The 17,696-nt window shown below is 55.0% G+C and overlaps 7 protein-coding genes across 7 annotated transcripts; 4 read left to right on the top strand and 3 right to left on the bottom strand.

Annotated features, from left to right (window-relative positions):
• Positions 1 to 113: 113 nt before the first annotated feature.
• On the top strand, positions 114 to 1,678 carry BDW47DRAFT_124419 (Pkinase-domain-containing protein; the record flags this gene model as incomplete). The annotated part of the gene is made up of 3 exons (XM_024816249.1): positions 114 to 670; positions 743 to 1,157; positions 1,214 to 1,678. The coding sequence occupies 3 exons, from the start codon at positions 114 to 116 to the stop codon at positions 1,676 to 1,678; spliced, it is 1,437 nt and encodes a 478-aa protein (XP_024673428.1).
• An 88-nt stretch (positions 1,679 to 1,766) lies between these two features.
• BDW47DRAFT_12481 (uncharacterized protein) lies at positions 1,767 to 4,223 on the bottom strand. Its single transcript, XM_024816311.1, has 3 exons — positions 3,708 to 4,223; positions 2,563 to 3,643; positions 1,767 to 2,515 (listed from the first exon to the last, which is right to left on the bottom strand). Exons 1-3 carry the CDS (start codon positions 3,788 to 3,790, stop codon positions 2,003 to 2,005), a joined length of 1,677 nt encoding a protein of 558 aa, XP_024673427.1. The 5' UTR covers positions 3,791 to 4,223; the 3' UTR covers positions 1,767 to 2,002.
• A 1,837-nt stretch (positions 4,224 to 6,060) lies between these two features.
• Positions 6,061 to 7,829, top strand: BDW47DRAFT_103013 (uncharacterized protein). Its single transcript, XM_024811974.1, has 4 exons — positions 6,061 to 6,308; positions 6,372 to 6,514; positions 6,611 to 7,006; positions 7,057 to 7,829. Exons 1-4 carry the CDS (start codon positions 6,260 to 6,262, stop codon positions 7,417 to 7,419), a joined length of 951 nt encoding a protein of 316 aa, XP_024673426.1. The 5' UTR covers positions 6,061 to 6,259; the 3' UTR covers positions 7,420 to 7,829.
• A 610-nt stretch (positions 7,830 to 8,439) lies between these two features.
• On the top strand, positions 8,440 to 9,363 carry BDW47DRAFT_103011 (mitochondrial 37S ribosomal protein bS21m). The gene has a single exon (XM_024811973.1). The coding sequence runs from the start codon at positions 8,481 to 8,483 to the stop codon at positions 9,219 to 9,221; it is 741 nt and encodes a 246-aa protein (XP_024673425.1). The 5' UTR covers positions 8,440 to 8,480; the 3' UTR covers positions 9,222 to 9,363.
• A 158-nt stretch (positions 9,364 to 9,521) lies between these two features.
• Positions 9,522 to 11,010, bottom strand: BDW47DRAFT_124414 (uncharacterized protein; the record flags this gene model as incomplete). Its single annotated transcript, XM_024816248.1, has 3 exons — positions 9,522 to 10,622; positions 10,736 to 10,751; positions 10,823 to 11,010. 3 exons carry the CDS (start codon positions 11,008 to 11,010, stop codon positions 9,522 to 9,524), a joined length of 1,305 nt encoding a protein of 434 aa, XP_024673424.1.
• A 483-nt stretch (positions 11,011 to 11,493) lies between these two features.
• Positions 11,494 to 13,208, bottom strand: BDW47DRAFT_124413 (glucose-6-phosphate isomerase; the record flags this gene model as incomplete). The annotated part of the gene is made up of 2 exons (XM_024816247.1): positions 11,494 to 12,655; positions 12,709 to 13,208. The coding sequence occupies 2 exons, from the start codon at positions 13,206 to 13,208 to the stop codon at positions 11,494 to 11,496; spliced, it is 1,662 nt and encodes a 553-aa protein (XP_024673423.1).
• A 1,561-nt stretch (positions 13,209 to 14,769) lies between these two features.
• BDW47DRAFT_130864 (uncharacterized protein) lies at positions 14,770 to 17,660 on the top strand (the record flags this gene model as incomplete). The annotated part of the gene is made up of 5 exons (XM_024817190.1): positions 14,770 to 14,788; positions 14,857 to 14,919; positions 14,980 to 15,593; positions 15,649 to 17,172; positions 17,246 to 17,660. The coding sequence occupies 5 exons, from the start codon at positions 14,770 to 14,772 to the stop codon at positions 17,336 to 17,338; spliced, it is 2,313 nt and encodes a 770-aa protein (XP_024673422.1). The 3' UTR covers positions 17,339 to 17,660.
• Positions 17,661 to 17,696: the final 36 nt, after the last annotated feature.

Here is a 17,696-nt window from a genome sequence, read left to right as displayed (position 1 = left end):
TCCCACTCCACCACCCACCACCCACCACCCACTGGCACATCTAATCCATAGACCCAGCATCAATACAACCACTAAATCAAAAGAAGCAATTATCGAAGAAAAAAGAGAGAGAAATGTCCTCCCGCTGGGCGGAAGAAGACCCCGAAACCGAGGCCATCCTCGCCGACCGCAAACGCGAAAAGGAAGAAAAACGACGCGCCAAAGCTGAAAAACAGCGTCAACTCGACGACGCCAAAGCCAAAGCCCAAGCCCAACTTCAATCCCAACAGAAACATCAGCAGCAGCAACAACAATCCGAACCTGGAGCGCCCCCAACCAAACGGCGGAGACTGTCCACCGACGCGACCCCCGACGACACCCCCGTCAAGTCCGCCAATGCCTCCGTGGCCGCCAACCGACTGCTTTCCTTCCCCACGGCAGAATGGGGGCCCTGCCGCCATGTGGACAACTTCGAGCGGCTGAACCACATCGAGGAGGGCTCGTATGGCTGGGTCAGTCGGGCCAGGGAGTTCACAACGGGCGAGGTCGTCGCGCTGAAGAAGCTCAAGATGGACAACTCCCCTGACGGATTCCCTGTGACTGGACTGCGCGAGATCCAGACCTTGCTAGAAGCGCGTCACACCAACGTAGTCTATCTCCGGGAGATCGTAATGGGAAACAAGATGGACGAGTGCGCCCCCCTCCCCCTTCCCCCCAAAGACAAGCCCAACATAATTATAACTAACGAGAAACAAACAAACAGAGTCTACATCGTAATGGACTTCCACGAACACGACCTCAAAACCCTCCTCGACGACATGCGCGAACCCTTCCTCCCCTCCGAGATCAAGACCCTCCTCCTCCAGCTCCTCTCAGGCCTCTCCTTCCTCCACTCCCAATGGATCATGCACCGCGACCTCAAATCCTCCAACCTCCTCCTCAACAACCGGGGCGAGATCAAGATCGCCGACTTCGGCATGGCCCGCTACTACGGCGACCCGCCGCCGAAACTCACCCAGCTCGTCGTCACCCTCTGGTATCGCGCCCCGGAGCTCCTCCTCGGCGCGGACCGCTACGGCGCGGAGATCGACCTCTGGAGTGTGGGTTGTATCTTTGGAGAGTTACTCTCCAAGGAGCCGTTACTTCAGGGGAAGAATGAGGTCGATCAGGTTTCAAAGGTATCCCTTCCCCCCTTTCACACAGTTCGAAACAACAATAATAACAATAAACCCAGATCTTCGCCCTAACAGGACCCCCCACCCCCCAAACCTGGCCCGGCTTCCGCTCCCTCCCAAACGCCAAATCCCTCCGCCTCCCACCCACCTCATCCACCTCCACAGCCCCACCAGGATCAACCCCCCTCCTCCCCCGCAGCAAATTCCCCTTCCTCACAAACGCCGGTCTCCGCCTCCTCTCCTCGCTTTTAGCGCTCAACCCCGCCTCTCGCCCCACCGCGCAGGAATGTCTCGCGCATCCGTACTTCAAGGAAGATCCGCGGCCGAAGCCGAAGGAGATGTTTCCGACGTTTCCGAGTAAGGCGGGACTGGAGAAAAGGAGGAGGAGGGAGACGCCTGAGGCGCCGAAGAGGGGGCAGGAGGCGCCCAAGTTGGATTTTGCGAGTGTGTTTGGGGGTGGTGCGTCTGCGTCTGGTGGTGATACTGGGGAGACTGGGGCGGGATTTACTTTACGGGTGGGATGATTTATTAACAATCTTGTTTGGTGTTTAAGAGAAGAAGATATAGTATATACGACATCAGGGAAAGGATGTTGGTTCGCGAAGTCATCGCGGATTTGGACGCGGGATCACTCCCACGATATCCAATATCCAATTGATCTCCCATGGCGGGGTCAGTTCAATACATGTAAAGCAAAGGAACGGCCACAGGACAAACGCCCGTTAGAAACATGCTCAGCAAAGCAAACGACAGGAAGAGACATAGTGTCCGTAAAATATATGGTTCAGGTCAATCATGACGTGTCGACATTTATACAACACCAAACATGCAAGTGGAGAGAGAATGGGTTAAGAAAAATAGTATCGTTGCCAAATGGGGTACGTCGCCGCGATGTATTCATCGCTCGAATCGCTCCCGTCGCGATCGCCGTGATAGAGCAGCAGATCAATAGTTGGAGGCCGCCCAGGGCCAATGATTTCAGGAACGTCCTGTGTCCGTGCCGACAGGCTACGGTCCAGACCGGGCCCGCTGTACAGACTGCCATCGCTTCGAAGCCGTCGCTCAGCCTTTGTAGGGCTCTGGCCCCGATCTGGATGGAGACCGCCTGACTTGCCGTCGACATAGAAGTACTCGTCTCGAAGAGATTGAATAGATCGAGTCGACAGTTTGTCCTCGTTTTCATTGGAGGCAATTACAGGTGGGTGTAAGGAACTATTGCGCCGAGAATCCATTTCCGCAGGCACATCCTGCCCGAGATACTCCTGGGCTTGTTCCCCGAAAAAGTGACTATATTCGCTGAAATCAGCTTGGTCCACAGGCGAGTCGTTGTCCTCATTCAACCCGTCCGGTTCGACGTGGCTCTAGTCAAAGTTAGCACTGTCTTCCCTGGCTGAGGACATCAACGTACGCTACTCGACTGCACTTGCACATCCAATGGCTGGCTTTCTCCGAGATTCTCGGGGCTAGTGTCTACGGGCTCTGCCTGTTCGCTTTCATACTCGGGTTTGGCAGCCTCGGGACTCTCATCGCGTGGCTGGTCCAAGAATATGACCGCGTCTGTTGGCATTCCGGCATCGTTACCGTGGGAATCACTTGGTCTGGGGACACAGGCCGTATCTGAAATGGGTTCTGACTGCTCTGGTTCGTCGCCGACCTCCTGGGTTGTTTCAGGGCTGGATATGTCATGATGCAGCGGCGACTCCGACTCCGGGACATGGTTATCAACATGAGCAGTCATACTGGGAGGCGATGAGCCGCTAGGACTGCCCGAGGGCGAGATCAGGCTGACGGAATTGGAACCTGCCGGCCGGCTAGCAGCCCCATTTGCGTAGAAGCGACTCGAACCGGCACGACTCTCCACAAACGATGCTCCTGGTCCTCCGGTTGCCACACTTCGCACTTCATCAGTGTTTGCCGATGGACCGTCCCCGCCACATCCGTCCAGACAAAGATCGGACGGGTCCATCCGATCCATCGTCGATCTAGGGGAAACAAATATTTCGGGAGGCGAGATTGAGGCCCTTATGCTCATCATGTACCTTTCTATATCCCCGCGAGACGAAGAAGAGGAATAGTTGCAGCTGGTGCGATGCAGTCTGCTCCCAAACTCATAGTCTTCCTCGGTGCTAGCATCCGAGACTGACGAAGGGAACGAGCCCCCCCGTAGGTCTAAAGACGCCGGAATTGGTCCAGCTCGCCATGTCGGGGGTACCTGAGTGTCACTGCGTTCTCCCAAGCGGGAAGTCCGTCTCTGCATGCCAGAGCGGAGAGCCCCCAGACCCAGTCGTGCCTTCTGAATGGATCTTCTAGGCAGGCTTTGCATCCAGCGGACGGAATCCTGGGGGCTCGGAGTCTGGAACAAATAGTAATTATCATTCATCCAGGACGACCGAGGCCCGGCCGGATTGTGTCGAGGATCCTGGGGGTCGAAGACCGGGTAGTGGGCGCTTTCCTCCCAGACCGGGGCCGGAGAGGGAGCTCTCGCGATTCTTGTCAGACTAGAATCAGTATAAGCAATGCCGAAGAGAGACGCACGGCAGGATCCAATCCCACCTGAGTCTTTTGCTCGACCAAGAGCGCGACGACAGGGTCCGCCATTTGGTAACCCCGCCACACTCTTGTTCATCCACGACCATGCCGACCAGATCTCAGGGGGGTGCCACAAGAAAATGACGAAAACCAAACGAATCAGATCTGGAGCGCTATGCGGGAAGGGAAATGAAATTAAAAAAAAAAAAACAATCTTTAATCTAGTTCAGACAATTGACCGGTGGACTGATACCGATGGAGCTAGCGAAGACCAGGGGCGGGCAATCGGGGGGAAAAGCTTCACCCTAACTTAACTCTAGAGCGGGTACATTTGCAATGTTGGACAGTGGACAGAATCGCTTATGGAAGGGGCTGGGGTGATCCATTTAGCTCATCGGACCTACCCCTGCCCATGGTGATGTTTGTGTCTGTGTCTGCCCGTTCATGCTTTGTTCCAGCGCACCCCATGCATGGCTCCTGCCGCGGCAAGCGGGCGGAACGAGAACAAGTCTGGCGACTCGTGACGAGCTGGAAGGCTTCGAATTCTGACTGATAGACCAATTGATAAGTACTTTAGAGATGCGGTGAGAAGGTGAAGTGTCCTGGTGTCAAGAGACAGAAGTAAGGTGGCAAGTTGCTCCCGGTAATCCATCTCCGAAGTGTTTCACATCCACCACTTGTCCTTTGACAAATGTCTTTTCGGGGAGATTCTGTATATCCAGTTGCAGGACCCCTTACATGGATGTGCTAACTGAATAATACTGTACATGGCGCCATTCACCAGATACCTAATGCGATCTATTATGGGCATATCTATAGATCGACATAATGTAGTGGAACCACAGCGTCCTTCGCCCAGGTGCTACCACTTCAAGTGGGACCCAATAGCAAGCTTAAGCTAGTATGCATCGCCAATTAATGGTAATTACTTCATGAATAGTTTCCCGATACATACAAAGCTCACCTCTCTCTGACTCCGTCTGTTTTTTTCCCCCACGAAATGGCTGCTGATTCTCAGATTGCAATCTGATAGCTTGAACCACAATATACTGACCTATGTCTAGCTCTACGTGGTACAGTCTAGTGACATTATCCCTAACTCAAAATGCCCAACATCTCATAGACTTACTACCGTTTCATAGTCATAGGAGTCTAGAAGAAGTCTAGTATTAACTAAGCTTTTCCATAACAACCCGCAGGATCGACCCGCGGACTAGGGTTGAACCTATGTGACTTTGTTATTCCCGCCTCAAAAAGCAACGCATCTATATACAAGACATAGAACCTCACTGTTTTACAAATGAATATCATGGCACTGATTGCAATGCTTGGGAGCGTATTCTGGTTTCTTATCATGCATCGACCATCAGTGGAAGAATCTATCTTACCCTAATGTCTGTCTGCAATCTATACTGAATACCATTGGAGGGTGGGATCTCTCCGTACAGTGGGATGCAAGCTCCAAGTCGTCGGATGCTGCGGCGTCGAACATTCTGTGCAGCCCAGTCACGAAGTATACGTTATTTCTCTGTTCAATTGAATGCTGCAACCATCTCCATGCTAGCTCTGCTCGCAGAGCCGGACAGCTGACGGAAGGCTGTTCTCGGCTCACTCCCTTCCTGCCTTTGTAGGAACATGACATGTCACGAATGCGACTTTCGTCTGATTCAGATACGGGATCGGCTGCCGGTTGATCCCCGCGGTGACATTTGGTTCCTCTTCATGCTTATCAGCCATGCGGTGACCCTGCCGCTGAGGCGAGTGCAGAAGTTGATGTTGGAGTTTTGTTGAGAGGTGGACGTTCTATTCCCTGTGCTTTGTACTGAGTCGTGGGTACAATGGGGAGGTAGTGGGCAGTTTGGCTGAAGTGGGAAGACAGCTGCCATATTGGCGGAATATAGGAGGGTCGTAGCTAGTAGAATCTAGCGATCGCATGGACAAGGGGTTTGTAACAGGACTAAACTCGAGCCATTATAAACAATAGGAGGGACATCGTACTGGAAATGACATGTTTGACTGTCTGATGATGTAAGTATTACAGAGGGGCTCAGACCGCCGCGAAGATATAATCTACGCTATACTTGACAATTAGTATACAGATAAACCCGTTTGTACTGTCAAGGTCTGTCATTCAAGACGTTCCTTTGGTCTCGGCTTTCCGAGGTGTTGGTGACTTGGAATGTTATGGGGACCTGACAGAAGCTGGATTGATATAGACGTTGAAGGGGATTCATATAAAACAAAACAATAAACAAACCAAGAAGAAATGAGGGAAATAGAAACCAAATACAGAGTCGATATAAGCAATATGGAAGCGTCAGAATCAGGTACTAACCAATTGCAGATCCGGCTGGTCCACTTCGCCCCCCCATTGATCGATCCGATCCGCTTTTCCCTTCCAAGCTGCTTCTTTTCTTCATCCAACCCTCCGCCTCTTCGCCTGGCTTGCCGTCAACCCTTCGCATATCGCCTGTCTTTCTTTGTTGTGATTGCTATCTCTTGGGTGTTCAATCCTTATCAATCTTCGGTCTTCAACGCGCCTCCTAGACTTAGCCCCTCCCGTCATCTCTGCTATCATGGCCGCCGGCCAACAAGCCGTTTCTTTCAACGAAATCATCCAAGCTGGTATGCTGCTGCAGTCTGGCCGACACAAATCAACCCTTTTCTGATCAGTTTATTGTCTGTAAGGTCGCCAGAAGAAACGGAACGAAGAGCTCGCCAGTCGACTCCTAGGGAAGAACCGACGCGCCAGCGCCCCGGGCTCGGGGGCGGGCAAGAAAGCGCAAAATGCGACACCCGGCAGTTTGGCCAGTCGGATCGGTGTAGCCAAGGTAACGCTGGACCACCCAATCCATATGACCGCAACTTGAAAGGGGACGAGTTGAAAACAGTCAGATCGCTGACTTCCCCTATCGTACGACCCCTAGCGCCCTGCCTCCGCAGTTTCGAAACCCAAGAAGCACACCCCGACCGCGTCGGCCCCCGTACCCAGCGCATCGTCGAATCGCAGACCCAACAATAAGCGCCGTCCGGACGAAAACCGTCTCTTCTCCGCCTTGAACTCCGCGAATGGACAGGCTTCCGTTCATGGTCAATCGACCGGACTCTCCATCAAGGGTGCCGGTTCTGGGCCTTTCGTCGTCGTCGGGAGCAATTTCGCGCCGGGTACCACAGCCGCGGATATCCAGGCGGCCATCGAGCCCATATCCGGACAGATTCTCAACTGCTGGGTGACGTCGCAGCACCCGACGGTCACCGCCGAAATTGCGTTTGAGGAGAAATCGGCGGCGGAGAACGCCATCGCCAACTTCCACAACAAGAAGGTAAATCATCTGTCGACGCTTTGTCCAATTAGGGATTAACGACTTGCTAGGCGGATGGAAGGGTCATTTCGTTGCGTTTTCGATCAGCCGCCGCAGGCGGTGCACCCAGCCAACCTCGGGAATTTCGATCTTCGGCCCAAAACTCGTTCAACGACCTCCGTGAACAGGCCGACCGAGACCGCCGCTTGCATCGGGCGACAGACCCCGCCGTTCAGAATGGCAGCTACGGGTTCAACGATCAGAACGGCCTCGTTGGCGCCAACCGCGGCGGACGGAATCCCAGAGGCAATCGCTCCGCCGGGCGGGGTGGCCGAAATGCCGTCCAGACTAACAATGACCGGGGGCTCTACAGTGACGAGATGATGGTCGATACGCCATCGTATCCGTCGAGAGGTCGGGGCAGGCAACGATAGGAGAAGTGCATTGGGACTCGGTCTTAGGTATCGGAAGCCATGCGCTATCTGACTATGAGGTCTTATATCCGGTTGGCTCCGCGGTGGACACGTTTCTGGCTTGATGTAGCCGTACCTTGAGTATCACGACATGTATGTACCGATATGGGGCGATCTGCGGCGTTTACCATCACACGTGGACCCCCCACAGCACCACCCACTTCGTTTTCATGTATCCTGCAGGCTGGTGGGTGTCTCATTCTTTCTCTAAGAATCTTGGCTACACCTCATGCTCGAAGGTCAAACTTGGCTATGAAGGCCATGGTTTCGGTGTGGGAAGGAACTACAAGGCTACTGGGGCGGGTGTGCTGTGGGAGACAATATGGCTGGGATGAGGTTGAGCGCTGGAACAGGCCCAGGAACGGGTGTCATTCATCTCTTCAATCTAACGAATTGTTTTGTATCATTAGCATAATGGCATTGATCATATACCCTGCATCTTAGTAACTGGTCCGACCGGGACTCTGCGCCGTATCACTGAGAAAACTCCTTGTATTGATTTCCTAGTGGAATATAGGCTCGTCTCTTGACAGCCAGCAGGTGCAGCTCAACGCTGTACATCCAGTAGTTTATCACGTGACATCACGTGTTGAAAACCGCGCTAGTGAAACCTCGCAACGGTCAGAAGTTCAAATCCCCACCAAAAACACGCCGATCAGGTTCCCAGATTGGCTATCTCGAAAGTGATCGTTTTTCGGCCGCTGAACAAAGTATCCCGGAATCAGATTTTAATAGCATGTATCGAATCGTCTAAGCTAGCTGATTACAACGATTTGAATATCATCGCCTAAATAGCATTTTTCGTAAAGATATCTTGAAATAAAGCCTGCCCATCAGGCGGACACAACCCCTAGTAAATTGTATGGCGGCGCGTCCAAGTCACGTGGCTCATTAACAGATCGGAGAAAGTCACGTGCGCGGTTGTCCGCCCGAAGATTGTCCATTTTTGCTACTACTACGGCTTCACTTTGGCACACCCACTCTCCCTCCACCACCCCCCATTCCCATTGATTGCAGGCACAATGGAGATGCACAGCCTTGCCCGATGCCTCCGCATGAGGCCGACGCCGTCGCTGTACAGCAACACGGTCCTCCGCAGCCAATTCGTCCTGCACAGCGGACCTCGTTCGTCCCTCCGGTTCTCTTCCTCCAACAACCACAATAACAACTACAACAACAAGAGGAAGACGACCCCGTTCAACAGCGCCACCGCGCAACAGACCACCCCCGAACAGCCCGCCCCTCCCACGGACCCCACCAACCCCAACTCCGCATCCTCCTCCAACGACTTCGACCAAATCCTCAACAAGCTCAACATCGGCGGCAACACCCTCGACACCGCCGCCACCGCCGACCAGCCCCAAGCCGCCGCCGCAAACCCCGGCAGCAACCGCGGTGCTTTCCCCGACCACCTCTCTCTCTCCCGCGCGGTGGGCGCGTCCGCCAAAACAGACAACTACCGCAGCCCGTCGTCGTCCGGCGGCAGCGGCAACCGCCGTGTGGAGCTGAAGTTGGGCCCCACGCTCGGCCGCCAGGTGTTCGTTGAGCCCGAGCGCGGCGTGCATCTGCCGACTGCGCTGCGCTTGCTGGGCCACACGCTCCATCAGAATCGGGTGCGCCAGCAGTCGAATCGCCAGCGGTTCCATGTGCGGCGCGGGCAGCTGCGGAAGAATCAGCGCATGGAGCGCTGGAGGAGGCTGTTCCGGTTCTCGTTTAAGCAGACTGTTGGTAAGATCCAGAGGATGAGGGACCAAGGGTGGTAGTCTTTTTCTTATTGAGTCTTGAGTGTTTGTTGGTTGCTTGATGTGTTTTTGTGTTTACTATGTCTGGGTGTATCTATCTGTATTATTAGTATACTATGTATGGCCTGTTAGATTCGCTCTATTATCAAGGTGCCGTGCTTCATATCCTTTCTTTTGTTGTGGCTGATCATGTAAATGAGAATTCTAGCTCTATAAATACCAAGCTATCTGTACCAAACCTCCAACATCAACTGTCCAAAATATACTAAATAGGTACAGAGTATCCGTACACATGTGCAAATCTACCAGTCTCCCCGTTGATTAATCTCTCTTCCCACTCATCACCCCCCCATATCCATTCCCAACAACACCCGACGTGCTCCCAGCACCACCACCAACACCACCAACACCCACCCCAGCAGAAGAATACCCCCCATACCCATTCATCCGCCCAGCATTCCCATATGTGATCCCCACAGAGCCAGACTTCGCCCGGCCAGGAATAGCCCCCAAAATGCCATCCCCGCGCCACCCACCTCTCCGGCGGGCAACATTCCGCTCATAGTACAGCGCCGCCAGCGCACCCACAGACGCCGCCAGCGCAAAAAAGAACACCCTCGAAAAGAACCCAGACGACTTCTCCTCCCCGCCGCCCTCAATCGCCGACGCAGACGGCCACCCGATCCCGCGCCCGCCCTCAACCCAGCTCACATGGAACGTAAACGTCAGCGGCTCGCCGCGCACGACCTTCGTCCCGTGGCCTGCTGTCCACGGATCGCGCGCATTCTCGGCGACTGCGGCGGCTTCTTTCTCGGTACCGCCGTCGCTGTTGCTGTCTTTCTTCTGTTTTTGAGCGGGTGCGGCGGGGATTTCCGCGTGGAGCAGCGATTCCTCGAACTCCGGGATGGAGTACGCTGTGCCCGCGACGACGAAGCCCGGTCTGTTCTTGTTCTTGTTTTTCTTCTTCTTGTGCTCCTTCTTCTTCTTCTTTTTGTCACTGCTGCCGTCGTGCACGGAGTCGATGTTGTGCAGGAGCACGTTCATGTCTGTCCACAGGTGCAGGTGGCTGCGCTGCAGCGTGCCCTGCACCCCGAAGGTAATGGGCGTGTAGCTCGGTCCGGAGCCGCCTTCGCCGGCATTCAACTGGCCTAGGGCGCTCAACGCGTCGGGTTCGTCGTCGTCGCCGGTGCGGCCTGGGGAGGGCCCGCGGTGGGGTGTGATGAGCGGCGCGGTGGGCACGCGACAGGCCATTGGGACGTCGGAGTGCACGTAGTACTCGAGGAGGTGGTAGAGTTCGTCGGGGACGGGGTCGATGGTGCAGTTGATGGTTTCGGTGACGCCGTAGCGGAGGGCGAGGGGGAGGAAGGTCTCGCTGCAGGTGGGGAAGGGGATGTATTGGAGTTTGCCGAGGTCGTCTGTTATCTGGGAGTTGATTAGTTGAGACTTTCATTTCTCTCTGTATGTGTATGTGTGTGCGCATTGGTTGTTGATCCAGCTGTTTATACCACCGGATAGGAGAAAACAAGGGGACGTACATGTTCGCCGGAGTCACTGCGACAGCCGATTAGCCTCTCTCACACAGCCAGTATAATGTCATGAAATTGAGATAAGAAAAAACTCACATCGTTCGATTCAAGCACGTCACCGGCATCGGCTGCCCATAAGTATACCCAGTCCGACTATTCGCCAGGTCGCCGCTGTCGCCGCCCGCCACAGCCCCAGGCACCACCACCAACAGCGACGCAATCAACCCATAGCCAAACGCGATCGGGGAATCAAAGATCGACCGGCCTGAAGAAAGCCCGCGCATGTTTTCAATCTGTATCTGTCGCACAGCAGCCAGGGTGCCCCCGTTTCCAAAAAAGAGCGTTCGTCCCCCGGTTGTTGGGATGGATAGTGAGGTGAAACAACACGGTGTTTTGCGCTTGGAGTTGCGGCAGGGATTCTGGCACTTCCGACCCTTTTGGGTTTGGTGTCGGGTGTGCTCTCCGCGGGCTAGACTGCCCTTGTTTTGGGGGGTTTTTACATATTGATTGAGTCGCTGTGGTTTTGTCTGAATTGAGTCTTGTCTGGATACTATAAATTACGGAGTAGTTCTAAGATACGATCAATTGGTCTACACGTCCGACACGTCACAGCAGGCATTACATCGTCAAGTCATTTTGATTGGACGTATGCTCCATAACAAGTTATTAAACAGAAAGATGGTCACTCATGTCCTCATCAGATATTCACGCTAGGGGTCTGAATTATGTGTTTCTCTTTTTCCCATTACCGAGTCGACTGTCGACGTTTATGACAAGTTGGACCTCTTCTTGAAGGCATACAGCAGGCCCCGGGTCGAGGCGTCGTGGTCCTCGCCCGCCCCCGGCGTCTCCAGCTCTTGCTGGATCTTCTTGGCCAGCACCTTGCCCAGTTCCACGCCCCACTGGTCGAAGGAGTTGATGTTCCAGATGGCGCCCTCGGTGAAAGTGAGGTGCTCGTAGTACGCGATCAGGGCACCCAGCGTCGACGGGGTGATCTTCTGGGCCAGGATCGAGGTGGTGGGGCGGTTACCCAGGAACGTCTTGTGCGGGACCAGGTTGTCCGGCGCGCCCTCGGTCTTGACCTGCTCGGGCGTCTTGCCGACCATCAGGGCCTCAGACTGGGCCAGGAAGTTGGACGCCAGCATGCGCTGGTGCTTGCCGCCCTCGACGGGGTTGTGCGACTCGGCGGCCATGAGGAAGTCGGACGGGATGAGCTTGGTGCCCTGGTGCAGCAGCTGGAAGAAGCTGTGCTGGGCGTTGGTGGCGGGCTCGCCGAACAGGATGGGGCCCGTGGTGTACTTGACGTACTCGCCGGAGCGGGTGATGGCCTTGCCGTTGCTCTCCATGGAGAGCTGCTGCAGGTAGGCGGGGAACCGGTGCAGGTACTGGTCGAACGGAGACACGAGGTGCGTCTGGGCGCCGAAGAAGTCGCTGTACCAGACGCTCAACAGGCCACCCAGGATGGGGATGTTCTGCTCCAGGGGAGCCTCTTGGAAGTGCTTGTCCATGGCGTGGGCACCGGCCAGGAACTGGTGGAAGTTGTCGAAGCCGATGTAGAGGGCGACCGACAGACCGATGGCGCTCCACACGGAGTAGCGACCACCCACCCAGGACTCGAAGCCAAACATGTTCTTCTTGTCAATACCAAACTTGGTGACCTCCTCCTCGTTGGTGGACAGGGCCACGAAGTGCTTGGCGATATGAGAGTCATCCTTGGCCGTCTCCAGGAACCACGTCTTCGCGCTGTTGGCGTTGGTGGTGGTTTCGGCAGTGGTAAAGGTCTTGGAGGCGATCAGGAAGAGGGTCGTCTCGGGGTCGGAGTGCTTGAGAGCTTCGGCGATGTGGGTGCCGTCAATGTTGGACACGAAGTGCAGCTTCATCCCCTCCTGGCCATACGGCTTCAGGGCCTCGGTCACCATCACGGGACCCCTGGGTTGTCTCGGTCAGTAGCCTTCACGGTAGGTAACCAGCGGAGGACTCACAGATCGGAGCCACCAATGCCGATGTTGATGATGGTGTCGATCTTCTTGCCACTGTAACCCTTCCACTCGCCGCTGCGGACCTGCTCGGAGAACTCCTTCATATGCTCGAGCACGGAGTTGACGTCCTCGACAACGCTCTTGCCATTGACATGCATGGGCTGGTTGCTGACGTTGCGCAGTGCGACATGGTAGACGGCACGGTCCTCAGTGAAGTTGATGTGCTCGCCCTTGAACATGGCATCCCGGAGCTGCTCCACCTGAGCTTCCTTGGCCAATTTGACCAGCAGGGCCAGGGTGTCCTCCGTGAGGAAGTTCTTGGAGTAGTCGAAGAGGATATCCGAGTTATCCACCGTGTTGGAGAACGTGCGGCTGAACTTGTCGAAGCGCTGGGGGTCCTTTTCGAACTGCTCCTTCAGGACGATGTTCCGACCCACGGCATTGTGGTGGTCCTGGAGCTCCTTCCAGGCCTGGAGATCGGTAGCCTGCGAGAAACCCGGCATGATCACTATTATTTCTTTGGCTTTTGCGGGAAGAGAAAACAGGTGGGGTCAGCTATCAGAGCTCTACTCGCGGCGATGGAGCTTCCACGAGGGTAGAAACGGGCATCTCTACTCACCTAATTATCTGTAGGATAAGAGAAAGAGGGGTGAAGATTCAGGAGATATTAATGTAAGAAAGAAGAAAGAAAGAACCAAGAGACTTGAGGAGGGAAGATGAGGGCAGGATGACGGTTGCGGGTAGAAAAAGGTATGGCGTCAACGTCCGGTGTGTTGCAGTCCGGATCCATGGAGGGGCTGCGTGGGGCCCAATTCATCTTTCTTCCCACTCCATGATCCATGATCCATGACTACATGCTCTTTTCATGGTACCTGGAATACCTGATTTCACGCTGGAATTTGTCAACCTGGCTGTCATGGTCCCTTCTCCGTCCCTCTCTACTCGCCCTGATCGGTCTATTTCCCCCAAACCCTGTCCATCTTTCTGTCGGTCAAAGGTCATCTGAACAGCGGATTTTATCTTGATCTTGTCAATTGACTTTCCAACCGGTTTGTCATCCAATCGACTCCCCACCGGATAAATTCCTCAAGCAACATATGTTACTTGGTCTTTGTCCACGGACTGGGCGGACATTGGGCACCGTCACGGCCCGCATTCATTAAGCCCTGAGCCACCAACCTTGCTATCTGTCGACTGACTGGCAAACAATCACTATCTCGGATTGGTTAACCAGTCTTCTCATCGCCGACCCTAGACAAAGTGCATCCTCCCTGGTTGGATTTTCAACGGGTTGCGGTGTCTGTTTTCGATCTAGACCCAGCGATATTTTCCCTGTGGGACGGATTTAAATTCTTGGCTAGAGTCAGGTTTCTTCTCACTACTAGTCACCATTGTTCAACAATGGTGTAGTCCAAGCTCGGAGCTCAGGGTCTTGTTCTTTTCTTGGTCTTGGGTGTTATATCTCTCCAGGTATTCCCCGACACCCACGAAACCGTAGTTGTCCAAGTGCTTTCGCATCAACGGATACAATCCCAGAGCACTAACAGGTCCTCGACTATGAACAAGCATCTTCTCGAGCTTGTGGTTGTTCTAGAAGTAAGCCCGTAGACCTGTACAATCTCTCAGGTATCAGCTGTGGCCAATTCTGGCCTATCAAATTTCCTTTTGTCTCTTGATACCGGTAAGATATGATCTGCATTGGGTTGAGATATCGATTGAATGAACAATGCAACTGACAAGTAGTCAACAACATGTAGATCACTAGAAACAGTCATCCATATATACTCCCATGGTTGACCTGGAGAGCGCCAAGACCCGCGCACGGACCATCGGGATTTTCCAGCTTCAAATCCGCCCGAAACTGCTCTGCGACTCTTCCCCAGACACCCATCTCTTCTTTCCACCCCGACCACGCCTTGGCTTCTTTTTGTGGGTGTCATTTTCTCGGATCAATAGCGGCAACTTCGGGTCAACACGTGCCGCGTACTTCTCCCTCCCATCAAGGATCTATCGCGGGCTTTTTTCCAATTTCATCTGCCCAGATCGCGTGCGAAATCCGTCGCGATGTACAACCCTTACCAACGTGAGTCTGATCCGCCTAGTCTTAAAGTTGTTTGAATGTCTGGCGCATATACTGACATTACTCGAAAGCTCCCGGCATGTATGGCCGTCCACCAGACTTCGGAGCCTATCCAGGTGCACCTCCAGGAATGGGTGAGTCCCATTGATCGCTGACATCTCCCCAATACCAAGCCTTGGAAACTGACCAGCCAGCTCCTCCCCCCGGTATGGCTGCCCCTGGAATGGCCGCTCCTGGTACCGCGCCGGTGCCGGGGATGCAGCAGGCAAACGCCCAGCAGCCCGGCCGGCCAGCGGGCTTTCCCGCCAATTTCCAACCGCCCCCAAACATGCCCAACATCAACTTCTCGGCCCCCGTCATCCGCCTAGGTACATCGGGACCCGCCAAACCAGCGACTCCGGAAACCAGCAACCAGCGCGGCGGCGATGGCCCGGGACGACGCGCCGGTCTGGGTTCGACCAACGCGGATTCCCAGCGCCAGAATGTACGAGACGCCATGATGCAGCTCCAGCCACCGACCCGGGACGAGATCGTGCGAACAATATTCGTCGGAGGTATCACCGACGGCGTCGGCGGCGACGAGGGGGTCGAGAAAATCCTGCGGTCGGCGGGAAATCTTCGCCGCTGGATCCGTGCGACGGACGCGGACGAAAAACCGTGCAAGTTCGGTTTCGCAGAGTACGAGGACCCTGAAAGTCTAGGTACTGCTGTGGAAGTACTAAAGGACATTGAAGTGCCTGTGAAGAGACAGTCTCCGTCAAAGGAGGCTGACAAGGAGGACCGCGACATCGAGAAAAGCACATTGCTGGTATGCACTATCTATTACACCTCGCATGTAAAAATGCTAACCTCGGTGTCAACAGGTCGTTGTGGACGAAAACTCTACGAAATACCTCGAGCAATACGAGAACAGCAGAGGCGAACAAGATCCTGCTGAACGGCAGTCCCGGATCGATGCGGCTCGCGAAACCCTTTCCGGCGTGCTGTCGCACATGTTTCACCCTCCCTCTCCCGCCCAGAAAGAAGATGGCTCAGGTATCGATCGCGAAGGCGACACGGCGATGCAGGATGCGGAAGGACAAAACGACGGGACCTCGGCCGAAGTCGTCACGATTCCCATCACCGTGGAGGACGAGTTATCCGATATTCCGGCGGGCATGAGAGAAACGGTCGCCAAGGAAATCGCTGCCTTCCGTGATCGTAGCAATCGCAGGGACATTGAGCGCCTCAGGCGCGAGGAGGAAATTGAGTCCATGGAACGAGCTCGCAATGCAGGCTCGCGACCGAGCCGACTGTCATCTCCCCCCGCCGCCGCGCCGAGCGGGCCAGCCGCCGGTCCGAATGGTATCCCTCTCGGTCCCCGGGACCGCGGGACGCCTAGCGCACCCACCGGGCCCAAGGGATTCGGAGTGCAGATCCCCAAGGACTACCAAAAGGGAGTATCTTTCGTGAACGGAGGCTCCATGAACGGTGGACCGTCGGTTCACATTGACCGGGAAGACGAGGAGTCCGACGCGAGCGACGAAGAGCTCGAGCGGCGCCGCCAGGAACGCAAGGAAGCCGAGCAAGAAAAGCAATTTCTCGACCAAGAGCGACGGTGGTTGAACCGCGAGCGGAGCAGAACGGCGGCTCTCGAACGGGAGAAGAAGCGGGACAAGGAAGAAGACGGCCGGTTGCAGGAAGCGAAGGAAGACATGGACCGGCGACTCCGGGACTGGAACGATGACATGGAAGCGAGTCGCAAGGTCCACGATTATTACGCCGACCGAGGGGCGTGGCTTCGCAACCGCGCTGCTTTCCGATCCCGCGAAATCAGCATGGACGAGGCGGACCGCGCGGCCGAAGACCGCGAGCGCGCTCGATCCGTCCAGCAACGCGAGCAGGCCCGTGGCATGGCGGACGACTTCCTGGCGCGCCAGGCGGAGGAGATGGAGACCCGGCCCCAGGCCCCGAGAGAACCCCAGCGCTTCAAGCTGTCGCTCGGTGCGGCGGCCCAGAAGGCCCACGCCGCCACCCACCGTCGCACCGTGGCCGAGGTCGAAGGGCTGCTGGAAGACGAGGAGGAACCCGAGGCCACGGCCCGACGACCGCTCATCCCGATCAAGTTCGACAGTGCCGCCGAAGCCGCAGGGCTCACCGAGGAAGAGCGCGCCCAAGCGGTGCGGCAACTCGCGGCGGAGATTCCTGCCGACAAGGAGGGGCTGTGGAACTGGGAGGTCAAGTGGGAGTTCGTGGACGACAGCATTGTCAGCGAACAGCTCAAACCCTTTGTGGAGAAAAAGATCATGGAGTATTTGGGAGTGCAGGAGCAGATGCTGGTGGATGTGGTGGAGGAGCATGTGCGACAGCATGGCAAGCCCCAGGAGTTGGTCGAACAGCTCGAGATGGTAAGTTCCTTCAATTTCTTTGTTTGGTTCGTTTTTTTCTTGAGACTTCGGATTGCTAACTTGACAACTTTAGGCACTGGACGAAGAAGCCGAGGTTCTGGTACGGAAGCTGTGGCGGATGATCATCTTCTTCTCGGAGAGCGAGAAACGAGGTCTCTCTGGATAAACATGGATTGCTTCTTACGGGGATCAGTTCGAATAATGAAAGGTTGTTCCTCACGGTTTCGCAATGGTTTGCCCTGGAGCATAGCGAGGCAGGTCAACGGATTTATTCACGTTAGTCTATCTCACACGCATATTGTACGTTTAAGGGACGCTCCAGTATCAAAAATAGCATAAGGGGCCATTTCTTTATAGTCTCCTTAGGCTACACCTTAGGACCTGGCGAGGTTTTGAGTATGGCAGTTAGAATCAACCCATTGACAAGCCATGACTGCGGGGGTCAGTGTCGATCATATTATTTCCTAATTGAACCCTTCCTGCTGTCACTCATCTACAAATTCTTCAACCACAGTGTATATACG

Source organism: Aspergillus candidus (assembly GCF_002847045.1).
Source record: "Aspergillus candidus strain CBS 102.13 unplaced genomic scaffold BDW47scaffold_13, whole genome shotgun sequence".
NCBI classification, from domain to species: Eukaryota; Fungi; Ascomycota; class Eurotiomycetes; order Eurotiales; family Aspergillaceae; genus Aspergillus; species Aspergillus candidus.
The sequence above is the reverse complement of the archived record's forward strand: the minus strand, read 5'-3'. Positions and strand labels throughout refer to the sequence as shown.